This window comes from Hydra vulgaris, chromosome 01 (assembly GCF_038396675.1).
Source record: "Hydra vulgaris chromosome 01, alternate assembly HydraT2T_AEP".
Taxonomy (NCBI): domain Eukaryota; kingdom Metazoa; phylum Cnidaria; class Hydrozoa; order Anthoathecata; family Hydridae; genus Hydra; species Hydra vulgaris.
Window position 1 is genome coordinate 54167501 of NC_088920.1, and position 27500 is coordinate 54195000.

The 27500-nt window shown below is 27.9% G+C and overlaps 1 protein-coding gene across 5 annotated transcripts in view; it reads right to left on the reverse strand.

The window, feature by feature from the left end:
• LOC100213305 (diacylglycerol kinase eta) overlaps positions 1 to 27500 on the reverse strand; it is a 113538-nt gene that overhangs the window by 77006 nt on the left and 9032 nt on the right. For 3 of the 5 annotated variants that reach the window (XM_065788633.1, XM_065788631.1, XM_065788632.1), the window contains exons 3-5: positions 11402 to 11449; positions 9062 to 9199; positions 4226 to 4321 (exon numbers count right to left, since the gene is read on the reverse strand). In XM_065788633.1, the coding sequence (XP_065644705.1) occupies positions 4226 to 4321; positions 9062 to 9199; positions 11402 to 11449 (282 nt within the window). Of the gene's footprint in view, positions 1 to 325; positions 574 to 4225; positions 4322 to 9061; positions 9200 to 11401; positions 11450 to 27500 lie in introns of those variants that run through there. The other 2 variants (XM_065788634.1, XM_065788635.1) reach the window with 2 other exon arrangements.

Here is a 27500-nt window from a genome sequence, read left to right on the forward strand (position 1 = left end):
AATTTCAGCATTAGTTTTTTCAACAAGGAAATCAAACCATTAAATGCATAAAATCTTATAAATAATACCTTATATAAATAGTACCTTATATAAATAATACCTTAATATTTTTATTGTATTTTTTACTAAACAGTATAAATAAATATAGGTAAAAAAAATAATGGACTTATTTTTTTAGCTATATTTATTTAAAATATAAACAATATAGATAAATATAAATATACTCATATACTAAGAATAATAACCTACTATACCTATAAATTTTAAAATAATAATTACAAAAAAAAATTCATTCTGGTTATTATTACTTATCTGTAAAATTTACCTTAATATAGCTGATGGTATCATTAATTATAGTTGAATTAGTTAATTGTTTTTTGTTTGTTAAATAATTCTCTTCTTGAGTATCATCTTCTTCATCACAACTATTATACATGGTTAAAATTGGATTGGGAGTCATTAGAAAAGCCATGTAAAATAATTTTAAAACATTTACATTAAGGCTAAGAATAATAATGAAGAGGTTAGTGAATAGGTTGCTAAAGAAGATTTATTTTAGGTGCATTTATCTATAAGAGTAATATATTTTTAAATCATTATTAACAGTAATACTTATGAAAATTTCATAAATAAATATTCCATATACAAAATAGATATAAATAATTACAAAAAAAAAAAAAAATTCTTTTTTTAAAAAGATTTGCAGCAAAAAAGATGACAAATTTTTGTGTGAAAATATTTTTCAGTAAAAAAATTCATCATTTAAAAAAAAAAACATTCAGACATTCTTCTTAGAAACCATATATATAAATATACATAAACTATATTTAAAACTGGAAACAATAAACAAACTATTTTTTATTTTTAATGTTTCATTGTTTAAAACAACAGACACAAAAACAATCTGCTAAACTCTCTTCAAAAAAGAATAAAAGCAAAAATTGTTGAAATTGTGGTTTTTTTTTGTTAATAAACAACAATCTGCTGCTTATTTATTTTAACTTTGGTCAATTTTAATTACTTCTAATAATTAGCAATGTAACACCAAAAACTATCAATTAAAAAGGCTGTTAAACTATTTTTTCTCCAGAAAGATTTGTGCAAAAATAAATATATTAAATAAATAAATAAATGACAAAAATTCTATAAATGCAAATATCAAAAAAGAAACACTGCATTGTTTAATGTGAACAAATAGAGAATGGAATGTAAAGAAAATCTTTTTGCAAATGAATACAAAAGAGAATGTAAACATATATAAATATATATTTTTCTATATAAAAGCATCTGCAAGCAAACCATTAAGCAAACCTTTCACTTTTTTTTTTTTAATTTTTTCACATCTTTTACATCTTTAATACTTTTTTTAATTCAATATTTTATCTTAATAATATTATTTTATTGATAAAAGAAGACTTGTTTTTATTTAATGAGTTTTTTTTAACATTATTGTAAAAAATATTTTACAATAATGTTAAAAAAAACTCATTAAATAAATTTTGTTTAAAGTTACAAAGAGAAAAAAAATTTATTGGTAAGTGAAACAAAATTCCAAAAAAAAAAAAAAATGTTCACAAATAAAAAATAAAATAAAAAATAAATTCTAGATTACTAAACTATCTTTGTTTTTTATACTTCATTTAAAAACATTTATACAAAATTCAACATATGTTTATGTTTCTTCAGACAAATACTTTTATATTGTACTTAAGTTCTTTAACAATATTTCAGGAAAACCTTAAATGAGGCATTTCTTTTGCTTGTATGTATTTAAGAATTAACAGTGTTTAAAACTATTGCTTGTTTAAAGAAGCACAATATTTTATTAATCAAAACATTTTCAAACAATTTACTTGAATAAAAAAAATTACACTAATTTTTATTCCTTCATAAGAAATGTTTTAATTATGAAATTTTTTATTTAAGAACAAGAATTAATATTAAATAATAATTTATATATTGTAATATAATTAATGTATAAAGAAAAACAAGAACAGTAAAAAAAAATCCCATAAAAATATTTTCTGCTCCTATAAAGTATAATATAATGCTAGAACAATTATGAAAAATATTTTAAGCTGTTTTTAAAATTCAATGCCTTTTTTTAAAAAAAAACTCCACAGATGTAAAAGGTGGGTCTTTTTTCTAACCATTAATGATCTTTACAATTAAATTTTATACCACAGAATTTTGGATGCTTAAAATAAATAATTGAAAACTGATAAATCAATTATTAATATAATTTATAAATCGAATATAATAACTTGTAAAAATAAATTTTTAAATTAAGTCTTTGTTAAAAAATAAAGACTTCAAATATAAAGATATTTATACAGAACCTTTTTTAATATTTAATTAATATAGAATAATAATAATAATAATAATAACAACTATTTATCAATAAGAAAGATAATCATTTAACAATAGTAGTAATAATTAGTAATGGAAATTGTAGGAATAATATTTTAAAAACAAAACAAACTAAAAAACTAATAAAAATGATTATAACAGTCTGACTATGGCAATAATTTACTATTACATAACTAATAACAACAAAAATATTTAAAAATAACAATAATAATAACAACAACAATAATAACAATAATAATAATAATAGCAATTTGTATATATATATAAATATATATATTTATATATATATTTATTTGTATATATATATATATATATATATATATATATATATATATATTTATATATATATATATATATTAAATGATATATATATATATATATATTAAATGATATATATAGTAAGAAGATCATTCAACGATTTTATGTTATAATATTGTACTGATTCATAGCTGTAATGAACAGAACTATGCTTATGCAAAGATAACTTAATGCAGTTGGTAACTTAGTAATGACAATTTTCTCTGAAAGTAAATAAATTAGTGGATGTAAGAGGTAGATTATTATGATATTGGTTCCAAATAAATCGGTAACTTAAATTTTAATAAAATAAGTTTAAAAAATTGGATAAAAAAAATATCTGAGATAAGGGGTACACCGCTAGTATAGACTGTATAATTAATTAGTATAAAAACATAATGTAACTTAAATAACTTAACTGTATAAGCCTAAATTACTGTACAAGTATATGTGCAGCCACTAAACTTTTTAAAATAACTTTTAAACAGATTTCTGTAAGGGGCTACCCACTTTAATAGTTTAATTTTATTTTTGATTCATCCATCTAAACTTGCAGCAAAAAAGATGACAAACTTTTGTGTGAAAATATTTTCCAATAAAAAAAATCATCATTTAAAAAAAAACATTCTTCTTTGAAACCATATATATAAATATACATAAACTATATTTAAAACTGATATCAAAAAAAGAAGTTTAAAATCAGGCAAATAATGTGAATAATAAAAAAAAATGTTCTTGGTTCACTTGATACCCATCTCCGATGCTTATCAAATATGTTCTCTATTAAATTATTGTCATCATACTTTTTACTGTTATCATTTTCTTTATTGATTAATACAAGTAGATCCAAGAACATAGATTTTTTTATGTGTTTACTTATATTTAAGCATTTTGGATCTTCTTTATTCTGAATAACTTTTGAATGTTTTCATATGCCATCTTAAACTGGATGGTCATTTTTTTACCATATGTTCCTCCTCTTAATACTTTTTAAAGATAACATAACTAAATATTTAATGAAGATAATATAGTTAGAAATCAACAATATAGTTATATAATATAGTTAGAAACTTCTATTTTATATTAAGACTGTAAATTTAAATATGAGGCTAATGACAATGTATCAGCTGATACACTGGCATATCAGCCTGCCATCATCCATATCAGTCAAAAGTAGGCATCAGTGCACCCTTAGTCTACACAACTTTACTTTAGCTAATTTAGTATACATTAGAATATGCACCAGATTAAGTTTAGAAACAACAAACTTATTATATAATTTAACAAATTTAGTATATACTAATTTAACAAATTTAGTATATACTAATTTAACAAATTTATTATATACTAATTTAACAAATTTAGTATATACTAATTTAACAAATATAGTATATACTAATTTAACAAATTTAGTATATACTTAACTGAAAAATTAAAAAACAATATAAAAACTAGTGAATAATATAAATATAATATGAATTTATAATATGATAAAACAACTAAAAAAAAATTTTGTTAAATGCATAGTGAATAAATATAAGGAAAAAACAATTCTTACATTTTTTTGACCACACATTTTAAATGCGGTAATCCATTCTTCCATATTTTTACGGGTGTCAGATGATAAAATTAATTCTGAGTTACCAACTATTACCTAAGTAAAAGTATGATTTATAACTAACTAGTATATTAAAAATTTTATTTTCAAAACTATTTTTATTGAGGACTTTTTATTTATTTTCAAAATTATTTTTATTAAGGAGTTTTGTTTTCTTCTAACTTGAAATAAAAAGATCAGAGAGTGCCTTGTACCTTAAAAGTAAATTAGTATAGAAAATACCAATTTATCAAATTAAACAGAAATTTTCCTTACTTATATATAAATTTGGAAACATAGAAATTTCCATGGAATGAAGTTGCATAAATTATGAAAGCCAAAGTGTTTTAGCATACAAAGTTGTCACATGTAAAATTTAGTTATTTTAGGTGGCATGTTTTTTAAAAATAAAAATATCTTTTTTTGTATATTTGTGATTCTTTAAGCTGAAAAAAAAGCTAAGGAGATAAAGAATTTTAAATTCTCCTTTATTTTATACTATAAAATATTATTATTATTATATTATACATATTATTACTATCTTTGTTATTATTATAATATATTATATATTATATAATAATAGCTATTATTATTATTATCATTTTCTATTAGAGCTTTATTTTTTTTAACTTTCTTTCTTCTCTTTTATGTTTTTATGTTAATATTTTTTCTATGTTTTATCTAATATAAATATATATTTTTTAAGGTGTCACTTCATTCACTAATTTTTAACTAAGCAAGTGATATCTAAATTTATTTGTGTGAGTTTATATTTGTTATTGCAAATTTCGAATTTTATGGTATAATAAACAGACAATAAAATAATCATAATAAATTCGATAAATTAATGTTTCTTTATGTTAAACACCAATTTTTAATGAAGGCCATTAAATATATATCATATAGATATAAAAATTGTGTGTATGTCTTTCTTTGTTTAAACAATTGCTGACAACAACTTAGCTAAAAAAACTAATAGTAATTGCTGATCTCTTTAGTACATATTTAGATATATAAATATATATTTCTTTGTTTTGTAATATATGTATTTGTTTACATAATAACATATATTTATAACTAAAAAGGTTCTCAGTAAACAAGAAATTTGTTCTCTCATTCTATCTTAGGTAAGTACTTAAAGAAAAATTATTTCCAATTAAAAGATCAGCAAGTCATACATTCAAATTGTAAGTGTATTTGAGCTTATTAAGTAACTTTGCATTATTATGTTTATATACAAATGGATAGAAAAAGTAACTGTAGTTTTTTTCTGTTAGCGTTGTTAATTTAAAATAAATTTCAATGACATTATTAAAACAAGGAAACTTTGTTATGACCATTAGGGTAAACAACAAATCATAATTGGTTACATTGCACTCTGAATCTTCGCTACGTATGGTACTTTAAGTAAAGAATTTATTCATTACAGGTATTTATCCATTTCAGGTATAGATTGATTGCAGGTATTCATTGATTGCAGGTATTTATTTATTGTTAGTATTTATTCATTGCAGGTATTTATTCCTTGCAGGTATTCATTCATTGCAGGCATTTATTTATTGTTGGTATTTATTGATTGCAGGTATATATAAAGCGCATAAAAAAGCGCTTGCCAAAAAAAAAAGTGTTTTGTTTTAAATTGCAACAAAATATTTTTGGGTAAAACAGATTCTATCTGTTGACCAACTTTGCACCCCTTCTTTATCTATTAGGCTGGCGTAGATGTATTTAGAATACATTGTTTCCAGTTTAATATGTTGAATGCTGGATCTTCTTGACTCAATGCATGGGTTTTGCTTAGGTTTCTGTTTTTATGGCTAGGCAACTCATTCTTTTATCTCCTGATGAGGGTGCAGCTCTAAAACTCAGTTTTATGGTTCTGAGGCCGGCTGGTAGTCAGGTTTCCCAAACTCTGTGGTAGCTCTCAGAGAGACTGATTCTATCAACAGATATAAAAGGACCAACAGTGCCACGTTGCACATGGATGGTGTCCCTGCTCATACTTTTGGTATGCATTGAGGCCACATTTTGAGCCCTTTGTTATGGCTTTGGGTTTATAAATAATAATGAGACAATTGCTTAGACTGTTACATAGTGTAATTAGTACTACCAATACTTTGAGTAAAATTCTTTAACAAATCCAAAAATTACTATAGTACCAAAAACTATAAAACACAAAAAACCATCGTCATCACCACATTCTCTAAATCTATCATTTACTAATACTTGTGGTCTTCAAAGCAATTTTTCTTCTGTTTCTGTTTCTTATCTCTTGCAAAGTTCACTAGACCTATTTGCTATTTGTGAGACTAATTTGAATTCAGCTGTCTGATCTTGTGATCTGAATGTTGATGGTTATCTTCCTTTAATTTGTAAAAACTCCATTAGTCACGTTCTTGGCCTGGGTAATTACATTCTTAAGAACTCTCCCATTTGTTGGGAAACTAGGTTTGAATCCACAGACTAATCTTTTATGTGCTTCCATTTAGCACCACTTCACTCTGTCACCTTTCTCTTTGCTCTATATTGTTCTTTTTCATCTTAAGTCTGCACTATTTTTTATGTTATTTCTGATCAAATTAACCAAGCCCTTTCACTTTCAGTCAATATTCGTTGTTGTTAGTGACTTTAATGCTCCTCACACTGAATGACTTGGTTCTAGTGTCAGTGACTCTGCATGTGTTAAGGTCCACAACTTTTGCCTTTCTCAATCTCTAACACAAATAGTCAACTTTCCAACTTGCTTACCAGACAATCTGAATTATTAACATTTTCTACTCGACTTGTGTCTTCTTCCTAGTCCTAGTTCTTGATCCTAGTCAGTGCTCAGTTTCTCCACATTCACTCTTAGATGCCTCTGATCACGGTTTGATCTCTCTAAAACTATTCTCTCATTCTACTTCATCATCAGGATCCCCCTATTATTGAAATCTTACAACTATTTTAAAGCTGACTGAGACTCTTTCTGTGATTTTCTTCGTGATGGCCCTTGGGTAGAAATCTTTTGTCTTCCTGCTGACTTATGTGTTTCTTATGTAACTTCTTGGATTTAGGTTGGCATAAAATCTGTTATTCCCTCTCGACAATTTTAGGTCAAGGCTAACTCTTCTCCATGGTTTTCCTCTCGTTTTGCTGCTGCAATTTATAATCATAACCATTTCATCCATAACCATTGCTAAAACAATTCTCCAGAAAATAGATGTCTGTCTACTATTGCTAGAAATTATTGAAAAATGGTTTTGTCTAACGCCAAAGCCTACTATTCTCAGGTCACAAAATCTCATATTTCATCTCAATAATTAGGCTCCAGAGACTTCTGGAGAATCTTTAACAATGTCTATAATAAGGGCAAATCTGTTATTCAACCTCTCTTGCATGGTTAAGATTTTGTTACCTCACCTAAAGACAAAGCTGAATTGTTCGCTAAGAACTTTTCATCAATCTTATCTCTTGATTCCACTAATCACATCCAACCTAATATAGTCAACAAACAGGTTGATCCATTGCTTGAAATTCATATCACTCTAGCTTCTGTATCTAAAGTGGTTTCTTGCTTAGACTCTTCTACATGTGGTCTGGACAAAATATTTGTTATAGTCTTGCAGAAATGTTCTCTAGAGCTGTCATCTATACTATCAAAATTATTTAACAAATACTTATCAGATTCTTGTTTTCCAGCCTGCCAGAAATTAACTGTAATTATTTGTTATCCCTATTTTCAAAAACTCTAGAGAGCAATCTGACTTGTCTAACTACCATCCTTAGACTTTTTTCTATCATAAGCAAGGTTATTGAGTCTTTAATTAACAAACACTTTATCTTGAATCTAATAACTTACTTTCTGATCATCAATATGGATTTCCATCTTCTCATCCTACTGCTGATTTTTTAACGGTAATAAATGATAGGTTTTATTGGCATTAGATAGATGTGAAGAGGTTAAGGCTATTGCTCTTGACATTTATAAAGCTTTTGATAAAGTCTGGCATGCTGGTCTTTTCCACATGTTTTTTTCTTATGGTGATTCAGGTATTATCTTCAAGACTATTGAATCCTACCTTACCAATGATAGTATAAAAGTTGTCCTCAATGGACTGCACTTTTTTTCAATTCCTATAACTTCAGGGGTTCCTCAAGATTCTATTCTCGGCTCCAAACTTTTTTTTATTTACATTAACGATCTGCCAGAAATTCTCACATCTAAGGTGGTATTGTTCGCTGTGTTGGCTTGTCTTGATAAGCCAGTTAATCATTATCTTGCTTTATAAACTCTATCTTTTCTCTTCCAGTAACTTCCAACTCTAGTAGTGGTTGCTTGCAACCTTGTTAGAAGTGAAGATGTTATGAAAATAGTTATATGATATAAATTCAAAAATTAAATTACTGGGATATATAAGTCTAATATCCCAGTAATTTAATTTTTGAATTATCCCAGTAAGCACAAGACATGTTTAAAAAGTCCAAGAAAGGTTTTAATACATATTAATACATTTATTATAGTATAGTTCCTATATTTCTCTTTAACTCTTTACTATTTTTATATTTATTATATATTTATATTTATTATATTTTTATATTTATCATATTTTTATACTTATTATATTTTTTGATATTTATTATATATTATATTTTTACATATTATTTAAACATATCCTTCCATGTATATAATTTTCATTTTTCAACAAATCCAAAATTTTTGCATTGTAAAGAACTTTTGATTATTTCTAATCTTTAAAATGAAAATTAAAATAAAAAAACTATTCTTAATATTTACTACAATGAAAAAAAACCTTATACCTCAAAACTATTGTTAAAGTTGTTAACACTGCATTCTGTAACACATATTTTGTTGACCATAATTTCTTTTGAATTTGAGTTTGACTTTTCATAACAGATCTTTCCACAATATATCTTGAAATAGTATTGCTTCCACCCCTATAAAACCAAGAGTTAATAAAACCTATTTACAAACAGTAAAAAGAATTTTTTGAAAAATTGAAAATAATTATCAATAACTTATAAATATTATTAATAAACAATTTACAATTATAGTAGGATAATATCTATTTATTTTTTGTTGAATCTTTCAGTTTTTATTTGTGAAGGAGTATTTATAGTTAGCCCATTGTTTCTTCTATTTGCCTTCTGATAAGCCAATATATACTTTTTCTAATATTTTCCTTTCATTGGGAAATTTTCTTTGTTCATGCAATTGCATGGTGGATGTTCATCTAACAACAAAACTAAAATATTACATACTTTAGTTTTGTTGTCAAGCGGATCAAGCTTTTATTTTATGCTTTTTCAAACTTTTAAATGTTTAGGCATAATTATAGATAACTTAATTGATATATTTGAAATAATTCAAAGACTTATTTTTAATGTTCATACTGTTAGCATTATCGCTGCTCATGGTTCATTTTGAGGTTCATTTGCATAATTGTTACTCTATAAACTTTTATATATACAATTTTATGTACTAGAATTATAACTGAAAGTATACGCTATACTTTAAATTTATGAGATACAATCAATTGTGTGTTGCATGTTGAAATTATTGTTAACTTTTACCTTTTATTTCAAGTTAGAATCAATCTGGTAATGATAATATGTAATCTAGTACAACATAGCTTATTTAGACAGAGGCTTATTTAGAGATGACAAATGACATAAAATCTCCATTGCTTTAAGACTCATAAAAGCTTCATTGTTTTAAGACTCATAAAAGCTTCATTGCAATAAGACTCGTTAAAGCTCCATTGCTTTAAGACTCATAAAAGATCCATTGCTTTAAGATTCATAAAAGCTCCATTACTTTAAGATTCATAAAAGCTCCATTGCTTTAAGATTCATAAAAGCTCCATTGCTTTAAGATTCATAAAAGCTCCATTGCTTTAAGACTCATAAAAGCTCCATTGCTTTAAGACTCATAAAAGCTCCATTGCTTTAAGACTCGTTAAAGCTCCATTGCTTTAAGACTCATAAAAGCTCCATTGCTTTAAGACTCATAAAAGTTCCATTGCTTTAAGACTCATAAAAGCTCAATTGCTTTAAGACTCGTTAAAGCTCCATTGCTTTAAGACTCATAAAAGCTCCATTGCTTTAAGACTCATAAAAGTTCCATTGCTTTAAGACTCATAAAAGCTCCATTGCATAAGATTCATAAAACCTCCATTGCTTTAAGATTCTTAGTTGAAGAATCACTAGAAATAATATCTTGATAAAAAAAAAAATGCTTTTTTAGATCAATGTAGACCACACTTTGTTACTGTAGTAAATCTCTCTGTTGACATGTATGCTTAATCTGCAATCTTTGGGATTCAGACAGGCATGGGTACTTTTATCCTTTTTCTTATTTATAAGTAGAATCTCACTCCTCGCCTTTTCATTTTCTGCTGCTAAGCTTAATCATTACTTTTGCTTGTTTTATCTAAACGATTTTGTTAAAACCAACATTTTTATCAAAGATACAAAATTGATATAAAAATCGTATTATCAAATGCTAATTAATACCAATTTTGTTTTAATTTAAATAAATAATAATCAAAACTTTAAGTGCAAAACTTTCAGATATTTTTAAAAAATTTGTATTAAACCTTGTAATATAGTCAAATATCACAATGCTATAAATAGCAGGGGGTTATGATATTATTATGAAACAATGAGGAGTTAAAAACAACAATATAAAAACTTTTATTTCAACTAAAACCTAAAATTTGTTATTTCCACATAATTACTTCTTTATTTTTATCTTCTTTTTAATAAACTTTTTATACCAGACAGTTTATATATTTAAATTTTACAAAAATGCTGAAACTGATTCATTAAAATTTGTATATACTGTCACTCAAGTCTCATTTTTTCATGCAATGATCTAAATGACTGATGGTTGGTTACCCCTAGAATTTAGACTAGTTTTGATAAGGTTTTAATTGTGATGCCCAACCATTAATTGAAAAGCTGAAACTTTATTTTAAGTTATATTATAAACAGAATTCTGTAATGCAAATATATTTTTTCATGTTTTTGGAGGAATTTTTAACGCAATAAAATTGCTTTTTAATCTTATAATCTTTTCGAGTAAATATAGAACTATTTCACATTTATAAGCATACATGTTTAGACAAATGAACAAACCTGTAGCCAACCATTCTGTTTCTGAAGATACCCTTCTTTCAGTGGTTCCTAAAGATATGGTAAAGAAATATTTTATTAATCATTTGGTAAACATTTAGATTAAAAAAAGATCACAAAAAGAAAAAAGAAAACAAAAGTTTTAAAACAACTAAATCTATACATCTGCTTTTCGTCACTAGTAATCTTTTTTTTTAATCATAACTATAAATTTTTAATGCAAAAATTTCAAGTAAACTTACAAATAATATAATATATAAAAGCATGTTTTGTTTCTTTAAAAGTTTAGCATTTATGGTTTCAGAGATTTTCATATCACTATTTTCATATTTAAATACAACATTATAGAGAAATTAAAGCAACTTTTTATAAATTAAATGGATCAGCGTTTATGGGCTACTCTTTCTCTTACTCGCAATTGGGTTTTTACAACTTATACACAATCTATGAATTTTACATATTGTTTAAGCAATGTGAAAGTTTTAATTGGTTTCTGATTATCAGAAATTCATCAAAAGCCATATGGGACATTTCCTGAAAATCACTTTTGTTTATTATTATTATAATATTAAAATAAGCTCCCATTTACTCTCATTAAATTCAAATCTATATAAACATTTTGTAAACAAAGAATGGCATACATTCATTATCAAAGAAGAAATTAAGTTTAAAACAGAATCATGCACAGAACAGAAAAATGCAAATAAATACACTCTAAAAAAGATAAACAAACTTTAATTCCTCTGAAAATGTAAGTTTCAGCAGTATACTTTTTTTTTTTTAATTTTTTATATATTAATAAAGATTTCCAGAGAGTTACAGGATTGCACTATGTACCATCACAGTCACAACAATAGTTTAAATCAGTTTAGGTATGGTCATGCACGAAAGTCACAAAAGGAAGTTGCAAAATTATCAAGTTTAGTTATTTTTATGAAAATAAATTGCTTGTGAGTATTTTAAGTGAAATATTATATCTTTTTTTACTAACTCATATTTAATATATTTTCAATGAAAAATAACAGTCTTCAAATATTTCTAGCTAGAGTATAGCATTTAGAAAATTATTGTATATTTTTCAAAATATTGCAACATTATCACAAAAAAAATTTTTAATGATAAAAATATAAATATTTAAACATTTAGGTCGCCTAAAATATAATAAAAATATTTATGTTATAATTATTCTTTAAGATAATCATAATAGATGTTTATTGCAATAGGTCCCAGCTTTTAATTGTAAAAACAAAGAAAAAAAAATCATGCACAGAAATGGAAATGCCCTATAACATTTATTAAAAATTAAGTAATATTTACTGGTCATGCAAGCCCACACAAAAAACGGAATTGCACAACCACTAAATGTTACTTGATTTTGCTCTTTTTTAAATGCTTACCAACATAGTAGAAAACTTTTCTACACAAAAAAAAAAACACTTTTTTTTTTTATATAGTGGCTTCTTTTGTGTAGAAAAAAAAATACTATTTCTAAATAAATACTTCAGGGGGGTTCTTTTCCATCAGTTAGAATAAAAACAAGTTGCAAAAAAGAGTATTTGACCTACAGTCAAACCAAAACTAACAATCTGGGAAGGGACGAGATTCCAACAAGAATACTGAAAGAAAACTTTATATGTTTTTAAAAAGAATATAACCAAAAACTTGGCTGCTGTATAAAAGCAAAAGCCTTCAAAGCAGATGTTGAACATTTCAACTTGTCAACAAAAGATACACACAGTTGTATGAAGAAGATAAAACATTTTCAATAATGCAGCAAAAAAATCGAACTACAGTATAACTGGGGTTGATTAATCTGGGGTTGTAAATTGAGCTGAAAAAGACACCAGTGAAGTCAAGTGCACAAAATATGGAACAAATTCTTTTGTTCCATATTTTGAACAAATTCTTTTGTTCCATACAACTGACAGTGCTCTTTACAACTCTACTTTTCTTTGCAACTCTACTTTTACAACTTCTTTACAACTCTATTTCCTCAGAATGGCAGGAAGGCCTATATATATATATATATGTTGTCTGGACCACAGGCTGTAAAAGAGTCTAAAAAGAATCACTTTAGATACAGAAGCTGGAGTAATAATAATGTCAAGCAATGGATCAACCTGTTTGTTGGCAATATCAGGTAGAACACAACTAGTGGAATCAAGAGATAATATTAATGAAAAGTTCTTAGCAAACAATTAAGCTTTTTCTTTAGGTGAGAGGACAAAATCTGAACTGTGCAAGAGAGGTGGAAAAACAGATTTGCCCTTATTATTGATACTGTTAAAGATTCTCCAGAAGTCACAAGAGCCAAATTTTAGCGAAAAAATACGAGATTTCATGACCTGAGAATAGTGGGCTTTGGTGTTAGACAAAACTTTTTTACAATGGTTTCTAGCCATAGTAAACAGTTGTCTGTTTTCTGAAGAGTTGTTATGCTGATAGATATGGAAGTAATGGTTTCGATTGGAAATTGTAGCACCACAATTTGAGGTAAACCATGGAGAAGAATGAGGCTTGAGTGAGGCTCAGAATCATCGAGAGGGAATAAAAGATTCCATGCCAGCCTGAATCCAAGAAGTTATGTAAGAAGCACATTTATCAGCAGGACGATGAAAGATTTCTACCCAAGTGACTATTAGAGTCTTTACGAATTAAAGGAAGATAACCATTAATACTAAGATCACAAGATGAGACAGCCAAACTTAAATTAGTCTCACAAAGAACAAGTACCTCAAATATTAATGAATGATAGGTTTGGAGAACTTGGTGATAACGATGGCTTTTTGTGTTTTATAGTTTTAGGTACCCAAGTCATTTTTGAATGTGTTAAAGAACTTGACTCAAAGCATAGATAGTATATATACATATATATATATATATATATATATATATATAAATATATCTAGAATAGCCCTTGATATATATATATATATATATATATATATATATATATATATATATATATATATATATATATATACATATATAAATATATATATATATATATATATATATATATATATATATATATATATATATATATATATATATATATATATATATATATATATCAAAGGCTATTCTAGACCATTTTTAACAGTGATGACCGTATTTGTGCGCCGCCTAAATTATAAATTGAGGACTTTTTTTTTTACATTTTTTGCAGCAGCCATTGTTTTTTTTGCAAAAAGACTCCTATATTCTGCAATATTTCCACTAAATTTTTGCGGGACCGAGGGTACCACTGCCCAAATTTTTTATCTAGAATAGCCCCTAAATATATATACACATTTTTATGCAGATTTAGAATAATAACCTTACTAGGCTGATAAATTTTATTTCTTAATTTTTTCACTTGAATGAAACATTTGTATTAAATAAACTTTATTTGATTGTACATGGTAATTTTCAGAAAGTTATTTTGTTGGAGATATTTATTACTATACTAAATTTTTTAGTTGAACAACTTTGTTGAAAACTTGTCTGACTTTAACAAAATTATTTGACTAAAAAATTTAATATATAGTAATAATTTTTATTAATATTTATTACATTTATTTACTTTTGAACATTATTACTATAGACAGAGATGTTAAGTCCAAAAAAAAGGACTCCACATTTGAGAGTCACAAAAAGATTACTTCTTCCTGGCTTTTGGTATTCAAGAGCTCTTAAAATATGAAAAAAAGCTTATGCACTACCTATGGGAAAAAAATTAAGAATTTTAGGTTAGAAAAACAAAGAAATTTTGAACCCAAAGTTCTTGTCGGATCACAACAAAAAAAACTTTTTTAAGTTGATCGTAAAACACCTCATGTATTGTAATACAATTCAACATAATTTATATACAAACTAATTATCTTGATATTTACAATTACATCTTCGTATTATATACAAATACGCCTATATACATAATCAATTATTTACAAGTAACGCAAATCAATCGTTAGCTTTAAAACAATCATTGAATATTATTACACTTTACACTTCCCCTTGGTCATAATGACCATCTTGTCTCAAGGACTAAAACGCTCAGGAGCCCTCCTTTCTCGAGTGCTTTTACGTAACACTAGTGTCTTGTTTGTTTTTTCTCCAGGCAGCACAACAAATAATTCTTCATCATCTTCTGGATCCTCATTTAAATCATTGTCATCTTTTACTTGTCCAAGATCTTCATTCGAATCATTATCAACATGTCAACACATTTTGTCCACTTCTACCGTTTGCTCCGAGATTATCCCTGCAACTATTCTGATTATATATTGAGAGTCGCATTGGTTATCCAGGGGTTTAACCCATACTTTATCACCAAGTTTGAATTTATTGGTTATCTTCTTATAGGAATCATGTGCGTTCTAGTTTTTATCAATTCCTCTTACTTTAATTTCATATTGGTATAACTTATTTGCAGGTGCAGTAGAAGACTTACAACCATCTTTTGAACTAATGTTACACCAATAAACTGCCTCCAGTATGCTGCACGAAACTCTCTTCGCCATTCTTTTGACTGTTCAATGACATCGTTCTGCAATTCCATTTCCAGAAGGTGCATAAGCGCGCCTGATTCTAAGTTTAACGTTCCATTTATTTACAAACTGCGAAAATAATGTGCTTCAAAATGTAGTATCATTGTCCGTCAGTATTTTATCCGGACCTCCTTGTTCGAGAAATATCCAGTTTAGTTCTTGAATAACACATGTGCTGGTTTGATCTTTAAGATATCGCCATATTGCATACCATGTAGGTCCACAGTCGATTAAAGTAAGATAGTGCTGCAACCTCATAATGAGTTATGTCCATGCCAAGTCTTTGCCGCGTTCTCTTTACTTCTATTTCCCCTTTCAGCCATTTTATTGGACTTGGATCAATTGATTGACAGGCTATGCATTTCTCAACCACTTTTTTTACTTCGTTCTTGCTCACTGACGGGTCGATTTTACAAATGAAGTACAATGTTTTTTTCACGCCATAATGTCCTGTAGATCTATGAACATGCTTGATTTCTTTGGAAGATAGCAAAGTACTAATAATGCCACTTGCTGCTATTTCAGAAGGTTTATCAACCAATTTTGACCAATTATTGGGCACTCTAGTAAGAGCATCGGCCAAGTTAACTTCCAAAGCGACAAGCTTAATATCTACTTTGAGTTGGTATTCGTTCACTATATTTGCAATATTCTGGAGTCTTCTTCTTATCAGCATTTCATTTAATGCTTTTGTCCTCAATATAGATTTTCCTGTGAGTGCATTGGTAACTCAATGGAATACCGCTTTTGAATCGAGCAGATGTGCAAAACTTTCATTTTCCAGTTAAGGCCCATGTTTAGTCCTTTAATTACTGCATCAAGTTTGGACATGTTTATATGTGTTGTGTCATCTTTTCTTAACCAACCGTCTTTGATTATAGTGCCATCAACCTCAACAACCATGCCTAGTGCTATTGAACTAGCATCTACCCAAATTGTTGCCTCGTTACTACAAACACTCCAAATTCCCTTAGCAGGATCGTCATTTCGTGTTCTTTTAACCATATCATTCAGCATTTTTCCCAGAAAATTGCATTTTATTTTTTTGTCCTATGTTTTTATCAGGGCGTTTGCTGTTCTTTTAACATACAACGAGGCTTCACGCAACCAACCACAAACTGGAGGATTTCCTGTCATTCTTCCACACAAAGAAAAGATGTTACGTCTTGTTGGCGTACTCGGAATTTCGCCAAAATTGTTATCTCTTCTCCAACACAACTTTTTGTTTTTTATTCCAACTTGTAAACCAAGAACTCTTGCTCCATCGGATATGCAGACCACTGGCTTACAATAAAGCCCATAGATTGCCAAATGATCAAGTACGTGACGAACAGGTATTATGTCTTCATTAACAAAAATATCATCAATATATGATGAAGTTCCATTCCAGATTGTTTCGCCTTGTGATAGCACTTTGTCCAATACCGCTTTCATTATGACTTTCGCAACGTTTAGTTCGAATCCCAAACATATAAAACAAAATCTTTGTCCACGGAACACAACAGTTTGGTAAGCCCAGAGTTTCTCATTGATTTTTAGTTGCATGTAAGCTGAAGATAAATCAATTATGAAACATTTTCTCCAAACCGTCTCCAGTCTCAAAGTTTATCAGCACACGCATCTGTGTTTGCAATGAATGCTTCAATAAACGTGTTCAGCTCCCTGAAGTCTAATACTGGTTGTACTTTTCCTTTGTTACTACCATAAGACTAACCACTACCATAAGAGAAACCAAACCCTTTATTGGACCGTGTTTCTTCAAATTGTACTTTTGCAGCCATTTTTTCTCTATCCACCGTTAATTTTTTTTTTATAATCGTGTTTTATGCCAACAGGGATAGTGTAATCAACTATCTTATTCGCTAGAGTTTCAGGTTGAGAATTATTATTCCAATTCCTCACAATTATCCATTCTTGATTTTGTTTCTCAAATGAAGGTATGAAATCTCAAGCTATTAAATTCAAATTACTGACATCTTTTGGAATATCACTTTTTAGTCCAAGTAAACATGATTCATTTCTTCCCTTAAAACAAACATCACGAGTTGCAAATATTGATACTCCACCAAAAGCCACTATTCCATCCATACCCATCAAAAAACACTAACTAAATGGTTTGAAATCAACCACAAGTGCTTCCACAAAAACTTTATTTCCATTTGGTGTGACAATTCGAGTTCGGCTAACGCCTTCACATATTTGTTGTTGTCCATTTACAGTTACCACACTAACTACTTTCTTCGTAATTTTTTGCGCACATTTAATGTAAATGATGTAGCAGGTACACCTTGAGTCGATCAACACATCCCAAACAATGTAGTTACTGTCCAAACATATAGTAGGTAACGCCGTTCTTCAATCATAGGTGCCCTTGCTCGCGCAAATATTTGTATAGTAGTAAGATTATCCATACAAGAACTTGATCTTAGCATCCGTTGAACTTCCTCAGGGAGCCCAGAAACAAAGGCACATGCAATTGCTCTGTCTGGTAGCCCATCAATCAGCGTAGGTAATCTTCGCAGTTCCGCCAAATAAACATCAACTGCCTCTCCATGCTTTAACTTTCTTATAACGAACTGTTCGTAAGCTGTAAATGCATTAATGGCAAATGCTTTTAGCAATGCCTCTTTTATTCGGACAAAATCTTCTCTATTACTTTCTGCTAACTGTTGATATACTGCAAATATACCATTCGTGAGATGGAGGGGAACAACACTCGCCAGATTGGTTACACCAATTAATTTGCATACCAGTTCAACTTTTTCCAGCCATTCTGCAACTGATTGTTGATCGTTTCCACTATACTACGGAATTAAATTTAAATCAACTTTATTTGACATTTTAGTGGAAATAGCTTGTTTTATCACATCAAAAAAAACTTTTTTAAGTTGAGCATAATATGCCTCATGAATCTTAATACAATTCAACATAATTTATATACAAACTAATTCTCTTGATATTTACAATTATGTCTTTATATTATATACAAATACGTCTATATACATATGCAACTATTTACAAGTAACACAAATCAATCATTAGCTTTAAAACAATCATTAAATATAACTACACTTTGCAGTCCTTAGGTAGAATGGTGATAAGGACTTCGGACTTTGAGCTTAAAACAGTAAGTTCCAAGTCATTAAATCTCATGAATCTATTTTCTTATAGCAGATCATAAGTCAACTAACATGTTTAAAGCTTCTAGACACCAGAGACCAGGAAAAAATAGAAATATAAATAGGGATATGGAGTCCCAAAAGAACTCTGACATCTCTGATTTTAGGACAGCATATAACTTTGAGTTCAGCATGCCAAAAATGTTGATGCTTGTGTGCTACAGTAAAACTTAGTGGCATTTTTATGCAGACATTGCAGAATCCTTACATAGATACTGAGGGCTGTCATAATGTCAAAGTGTTTTTTGTTACCTAACATTACAATTGTTGGTCACTATCTATATTTGTTATTAACCACTTTCCTGTAGTGACTGTTATATTACCCATAATAGTATATTACTTTTTACTTTTTGTAAAAAGTAAGTAATCATACTATTATGGGTTTTTTAATTTTTTTTTTCCTTTTGTAATATTACCTATTGCATGATTACTTACTGTAATATTACCCATAATAATATGATTACTTTTCTTTTTTTTAGACGAAAAAACACTTTGCATTTATTTATTTACTTAGCATTTATTTATTTTGTTTTTTTAAAGGGTTTGTTTTGTTTTGTTTTGGCTTATATAACAAAGGTATATATAAAGAATTACTTAAGATTACTTAAGAAGAATTACTTAAGAAGAATTACTTAAGATTTAGACTTAAGAAGAATTACTTAAGAAAAATTACTTAAGATTACTTAAGATTACTAAAGATTACTTAAGAAGAGCAAAATTTAGCGGTTTTATTTTGGTACTTTTTATTTGTTTAAAAAAGTATTGCAGAATTGTGGATAAGGGTCTCAGTCTATTTTTGACAACAAAATGGGTATCTAATAAAAAAAAGTCATACTTTTTCATGTATTTTAGAGTACAGAAACAAACCACGCAAATAAAGTATGGCAGATACAAAGAAAAATCCCTCATTATTATTGATCATTATAGCTTACTTAGATTTTAAAAATTATAATACTTTTTAACTTTTTAGCTTTTTGTTTTTCCAAACATAATTAGTGGTTGCCTGCAGCCTAGATGAAAGTGAACTTGATAAAAAAAAGTCAAACTTTTATAACTGCAAACTGCTTGCTTTGGCCATTTAAAATTGTCTAATTAATTACTGATAAATTCATTCCGTTAAGTCAAACTTCCGATAACTTCAACTTCAAGTCGAGCAATGTTTTTCTTTCAACAGATTTCTTAACGTTTCAACAAAAAATAATCAAAAGAAAATAACTTTATTAAAAAAATCTTTAAAAAAATCATTAAATGTAAAATCAGTAATGTTTTGATCTGAATCTTTTGATTAGTTATAAAATAGTGTTACAATAAAACTGTTACAAAATAAATCATAACAAAATACAATTACTCAAGACTTTAGTGCATGGAAATTAGCATAAATAAATGCAAAGTTCTAAAGTTTCACGGTGGTTCCACAAAAATTGATATCATCTTGACAATGATGGACACAAATGGTAGTAGCATTCCTCTTAAAGCTGTATTTGTTGTGAGAACATTGGGTATCCTAATTAAAAATAAACTCAAATGGTCAGAACAGATTAGTCAAGCTACTCCTAAATAAACTGTACTTGGATACTCAAAAGAATTTAAAAAAAAAGTAAAATCCAAGTATGTTCATGAAATTCGATGTTCATGAAGTTCGATGTCAAGTATGTTCATGAAGTTCATGAACTGCATGATATTTTATATCATATAGTTCATGAACTTTACTATAAAATTGAACAAGAATTTATCAGAAATTTGGTAGTTGCTGTAAATTTGATCATCGAGTTAAAAAACAACTATGACATAAGGACTCGTTCTCTTCCACGTTATTCTACTATAGCCGGGTCTCCTTAAACATTTAGCTTATAGAAGTTAAACTTCTAATATAGAAAATTACTACAACAATAATGATTAAATATATATGTAAGGTAAGTCTTAACTATATACTTTATTATAGACTTTTAATATGCTTTAATATAAAGTTGCAAAATGCAGCAAAATAAAGCTACAAGAAACAAGAGAATAAAACAGCAATCCTCGAAGAAAAGTAATAAAGACTATATGAAATAGAAAATCTAAAAAAAAAAGCTGAAAATTTGAATATTAAAATAAGAAAAATGTTTTCAAAAGAATAATATACCTAAACATTATACTATTTTTGTTTTTGTTATTTTTAGGGCAATTGTTATTTTCCACTATCAAAATTGATACAAGTCAAGGAAAAAAGCAGATAAATATATAATGAAAATAAAAACATTTTTTGATATACAATTTTGCGATTTTTTTCAATCAATATATAAGGAAATACTTTATCATTTGTGCTGGAAACATTAACTTTTTAAATTTATTTTTCAAATGCTTTTGCTAAACTTTACTGTTTTTGTCAATGCACAGAAAAGCAAGAAAACTAATTGCTATTTATTTGTGAAAATAAAAAAATTTTTTAAGAAGTTTTTCATGTAAAAGAATAAAAAGTCATTAATACTAATATTTAAATATAAAATATTTAGTTTTTTTCAATACCCCCATTGAAACATCTGCACTTTTGTTGGATTATTCAAACATTGTATAAACCACAATAGTTTATTTACTGATGAACTATTGTTATTGACGATGCTCCAAAAGCTTGTGGGCTAGTGCATTGTTAATTTACAGAACTTTTTTAACGAAATTTTTAGGAGTCTATTTGCAACTTTTTTTAAAGTTTTTAAATACATTTTTTCAAACAGAGCAATCGTTACCTTCATTATTTCTTGTAATTTGTATTAACATTGGTAATAAAAATGAAACAATTTCAGACATGCATTAAATGCAGTAAATAGATTTATTTAAGAAACCATGTTTTTCATTTATTTAAATTATTTTGTCATTATAAAATTTATTATTCAAATAATATATTTTACAAATAAATAGCAATTTATTTTCTTATTATATAAGTATTGAGAAAAAACATCAAGTATAGCAAAAAAAAATTTTAAAAGCAAAAAGACTTCAAAACGAATAAATGTAAGAAAAAAAATTAACAAAATTTCTCATAGTTCTAGCGTATGTAGCAAATTAGTGTCTTTATTATAAGGACTGATAAAAACTGTGAATAAACTGCATATTAAAACTTTTAATTGCTGCTAAACTCTTATAAAAGATAATATGTTTTTTCATCAACTTGTATAAAATTTGGTAGTTAAAAACAACAACTCTAAAACAAAAAAATTCAATGTGTATAAAAATTTTACAAAAAAAAAATATTTTTAATTTTCTTTTTTTAATTATTAAATTTTCTAGTTTATTTAATTAAACTTGAAATTTCGTTACAATTTTATTTCCTTTTTTGAGGATTTTTTTTTTTCCTTAGTAGACAAGTTTAACTTTTTGCCGGGAATCATTGAAACGCTTTATAAGTTGAAAGATGCGAACTGCCCATGTATATTTATATATATATATATATATATATATATATATATATATATATATATATATATATATATATATATATATATATATATATATATATATATATATATATATATATATATATATATATATATATATATATATATATATATATATATATATATATATATATATATATATATATATATATATATAGAACCCTTAGATGTTGTCCGAAAGTTTTTTCCATATTTTGTTGACAAAAAGTAAAAATTAAAATGCAAGACCGGAATTTTTTTTTTTTAATAATGATAGACTGCCTGCCCCAACCAAACCCTCAGTCGATGTAGCAGCACTCCCTTGCGGGTCAGGCTATTTGTCAGTCGATGTAGCAGCACTCCCTTGCGAGTCAGGCTATTTGTCAGTCGATGTAGCAGCACTCCCTTGCGAGTCAGGCTATTTGTCAGTCGATGTAGCAGCACTCCCTTGCGAGTCAGGCTATAAGATAGTCGATGTAGCAACACTCCGCGCATGATTTACAGTAAAAAAAATAAAAATAAAAACGTTTTATTAAAAAAAATAAAAATAAAAACATTTTATTAAAAAAAATAAAAATAAAAACATTGTTTATATTGTTAAAAACATTCAAAATGTTATAAAAACATTCAGAATGTTTTTAAAAACATTCTGGTCAATTAAATTTGCGTTTTTGTGGTTTTTTTAAAAAACGATTAATTTGTAATTAAATTAATGGTTTTTACTTTCGTCCAACACGGAAATGTTGGACGAAAGTCAAAAGTAATTAAAAGTGACGTATGTGTTGGCGTAAGAATCACTTTTTTCCTTCCGCTCTTCCTAAAGCCAACAAACTATAGAACTATATATATATATATATATATTTGTATACATACATATATTTATATTTATATATTTTTATATGAAAAAAGAAAAAAACACAAAAAATTCGGAAAAAAACACAAAAAAACAAACAGTTCTATTTGTGTTAATAAGCTAACTAATAATAATTTTAAAAGTACATGACCCGGAGGTAATCCAGTGTATTATGGTGGTAGCCCTCCTACCTAAAAGATGACACTCAATAAAATGGATCCTTTGGCAGAGTCTACCTGGCCATAATTTGACGGAAGATGGACTGATGGAACAAAAAATCTATATAATTGGCTTCTGATAACTGCAAAATCACTTGTTAGCTTGCAAAGTAGAGTAACTACACTTGAAGAAACAGTTAGACTTAAAGACGATGAAATAAATATTTAAAAAAATAAACTTCCAAGTAATCAACTAACCAATGCTCTCAGCTCTGCAGATATCTGGTCAAGTTTCTTAAATCCTGGAAAAGCCTCTAAAGAAAATGATGTAGCACTAATTGCTACTATCCAGAAAGAAAAAAAAGAGAAAAACAGTTGAAAACAATGTTTTAATCAAAGGAGTACCAGAAGATGCAGTGGAAAGTGATTCAGACATCAAAATTGTTGATCAAATTCTCAATGCACTAAAGTTAAGAAGAGAAGATGTTAAAAAACAAGTAAGGTTAAAAAAAAGAAAGACTATGGTGAACAGTAATGGTAAACCCAGAAAAGTATAAAGACACAACAACACCAGGAAATCGATTGAATAAATCCCTAAAGAAAGTAGATAAAAGTCCTTTTTCCCGTTAATACTCTTACAATTTAAGGATCATGCCACACAATGAGCAGCCATCCTTAACGCTAAAGAATTGAAACATTTTGAAGCTTTGCAAAATATATACATAATGCCAGACAGAACTGAAAATGAAAGATTAATTGAAACCAAACTTAAAATTGAAAGAAACGATAGAAACAATGACCTTCCAAACGAAGTCGAAGGATCAAATGGGAGGCTTAAATGGGGAACAAAGTATGGAAAGAAAGGTTATTGGGGCATACGCTTTGCCACACTTATATGGATTGATCTCAAACAAAAAGAAAGTCAGTGACTCTAAGGACATGCATAAAAATTGTTTAATAAAAATTAAGGAAAAGAAAAGTTTTATGTCTTCTTTAAAGTGTTTCTATTTTAATGCAACATCCTTATGCAATAAATGGGATGAGTTCATTGTAAGAATTGAACAGCTTAGTTTTCCGCACATTATAGGCATTACTGAGACTTGGTTCAACAGTACGTCTGAACGCAATATCAAAAATTACACATCCTATTTCAATAATAGAAGAACTATCAGTGGTGGAGGAGTAGTAATTTATGTCCAAAATGATCTTTTATCTCATGAGATTGATCCTTTCTACTTAGTTAGTGAGCAAATTTGGTGCAAGGTCAGCATTGGTTCAAATTCTACTTTAGTTGGTTGTTTATACAGACAAAAAATACCTCCTGTATCATCCCAAAAGATATCAGGGTAGTTTAGATCACCCATTATTAAAAAGTTAGTTAAATTTTTTCCATTGACTAATCTATGCGCTTCTCTAATTGAGTCATTAAATATTTTGTTTAGGTCATATGAAGCCTAACCCTTATGCTTCATATGACCTAAACAAAATATTTAATGACTCGATTAGAGAAGCGCATAGATTAGTCGATGGAAAAAATTCAACTAACTTATTAATAATGGGTGATCTAAACTATCCTGATATCTTTTGGGATGATACAGGAAGTATTTGTTGTAGTAAAGGACGAATTTCAAGTCGAGAATTTTTAGAAACTAAAAATGACTGTTTTTTATTACAAGCACTTTATAAACCTACTTTCAAGCATAACTTTCTTGATATAATTTTAATTGATGATCCTGATCGTATATATGCAGTAGAAATAAGCCCCCATATCGGATCCACAGAGCAAAACCAGTTCCACAAGACATTGTTGTGGAAATATGGAGTTAAAGATCTTTTCTGTCCACAAAATAATCAAAGAAATTTACAAGATTACAAATGTGGTAATTATGAAGCTATAAGTGAAGCACTTAATGATATTAATTGGCATACGATCTTCTATGATAAAGACGCTAACCAATGTTGTAATATTTTCATTGACTTCTATAACAAACTAGTTAAGAAGTTTGTTCCCATAAAATCCCTCTCCACCCTCGACTTATTCAAATCAGTACCCAGATGGATGAATAAAGATATCAAAAAAGCTTCAAGATATAAATTATGTATTTTCAAAAAGATGATTGCAGCATCTAAATTAAATAAAGGTAAGCTTAAAGCTGAATTTAACAAACAATGTAAATTAGTTTAAAAATTAGTAAATAAAGCAGTTTTACAATATGAAGAAAGTATTTCAATGCATGCAAAACGAAATCCTAAAATCTTATACTCCTACACCAACAAACAAAAAAAAATAAAAACTGATATCAAGGCAGTATTTAATGCTGACAGGAAACAAATCACAGAGAAATATCACTCATTGTTTAAACCAACAGTTCTATAAAGCCTTTACTCAGACCCATAACAGAACATTAATGCTGGATTTCAAACCAAAAACTCAAACTATATCTTATGTTGACAGTAAAACTCTATTTAGTAATACTCGAGTAGCCACTCTACTGTGCAGCTTAGACAAATCGAAACCGCCTGGAGTAGACCAGTTACATCCTTTTGTTCTTTCAAAACGTTATAAGAACCTGAGTTTTCCATTATCTTATATATTTATCAAAGCTTTTGAAACAGGTATTGTTTCCTCGCTATGGAAAGATGCAAATATCTCACCCATCTTCAAGAAAGGATGTAAACTTGAACCAGTAAATTACCGTCCAATCTCGTTGACTTTAATTGCAAGTAAGATCATGGAGAGATTAGTGAGAGAATACATGACAGAGCACCTTACTAAACTCAAACTACTATCTATTCACCAGCATGGGTTTGTTAGTGGTAAATCTTGTGCCACAAACCTCTTAGAGGTGTAAGATATAACTACAGAGGCAGAGAAACTAAGTTTATGGCTGTCCTAATCTTACTAGACTTTTCCAAAGCTTTTGACAGAGTAAGCCACGAACTACTGAAAATAAAACTTAATGACTATGGGTTTGATATAAAATTAATTGCTTGGATTTCTAATTTTTTAAAAAGTAGATGACAGCGAGTAGTCTTGGGTGGTGTGTATTCCGACTGGGCAAAGGTAACGAGTGGGGTACCACAAGGATCGGTTATTGGTCCACTACTGTGTTTGATATATATAAATGACATGCCAGAAATAGTCAAGAACTTTTGTAAGCTTTTTGCAGATGATAGCCAGCTCGTTGCTACGATCAAAAACAATATGGATATCATATCAGTTCAAAATGACCTTGACGCCCTCATAGACTGGTCCAAGCTATGGGAGATGACCTTTAATATTGAGAAATGTAAAATTATGAAATTCAGTGAAAAACCAAGCAAAAATCTAGATAACTGTTACTTCACTATGAAAGATGATATTAGAGCTGTTTTTAACCTTGAAACAACAAAAATTGAGCGATATCTTGGCATAATTTTTAACAAATTAAAATGGAATTACCACATCAGACATGCAATAAATAAAGCAATTATAATCCTAGGTATGCTTAAGCAAACATTTAAATCTTGGACGGGGCCTATTTTTGTTAGATTGTTTACAACCTTTGTTCGACCTCATTTGGAATACTGTGCATCTGTTTGGAATCCTTTTCAAAAAAAAGACATAAGGGCTCTAGAAGCCGTCCCGAAAAGAGCAACTAAACTTGTTCCAGCAATAAGAAATTTAGATTACAAAATATCTCAATCTACTAACTCTAGAACAAAGAAAGCAACGAGAGGACATAATGCAATATTTTAAAGCATTCAAGGGGTTTAATAAAGTAAATTGGTTTCATATCATAGCCATACCACATTCCCTTTTAGCACAAGGATCTGCAAGTAATGTTAGAGGCTCTAAATTAAGACTGTCGAGACAATTTACAAAAAACCAAGCTAGATATTACTTCTTTACAAACAGGATTGCATTCTTATGGAATAAGTTGCCTAATCAAATTATCGATTCAAGAAGCATCAACAAGTTCAGGAATCG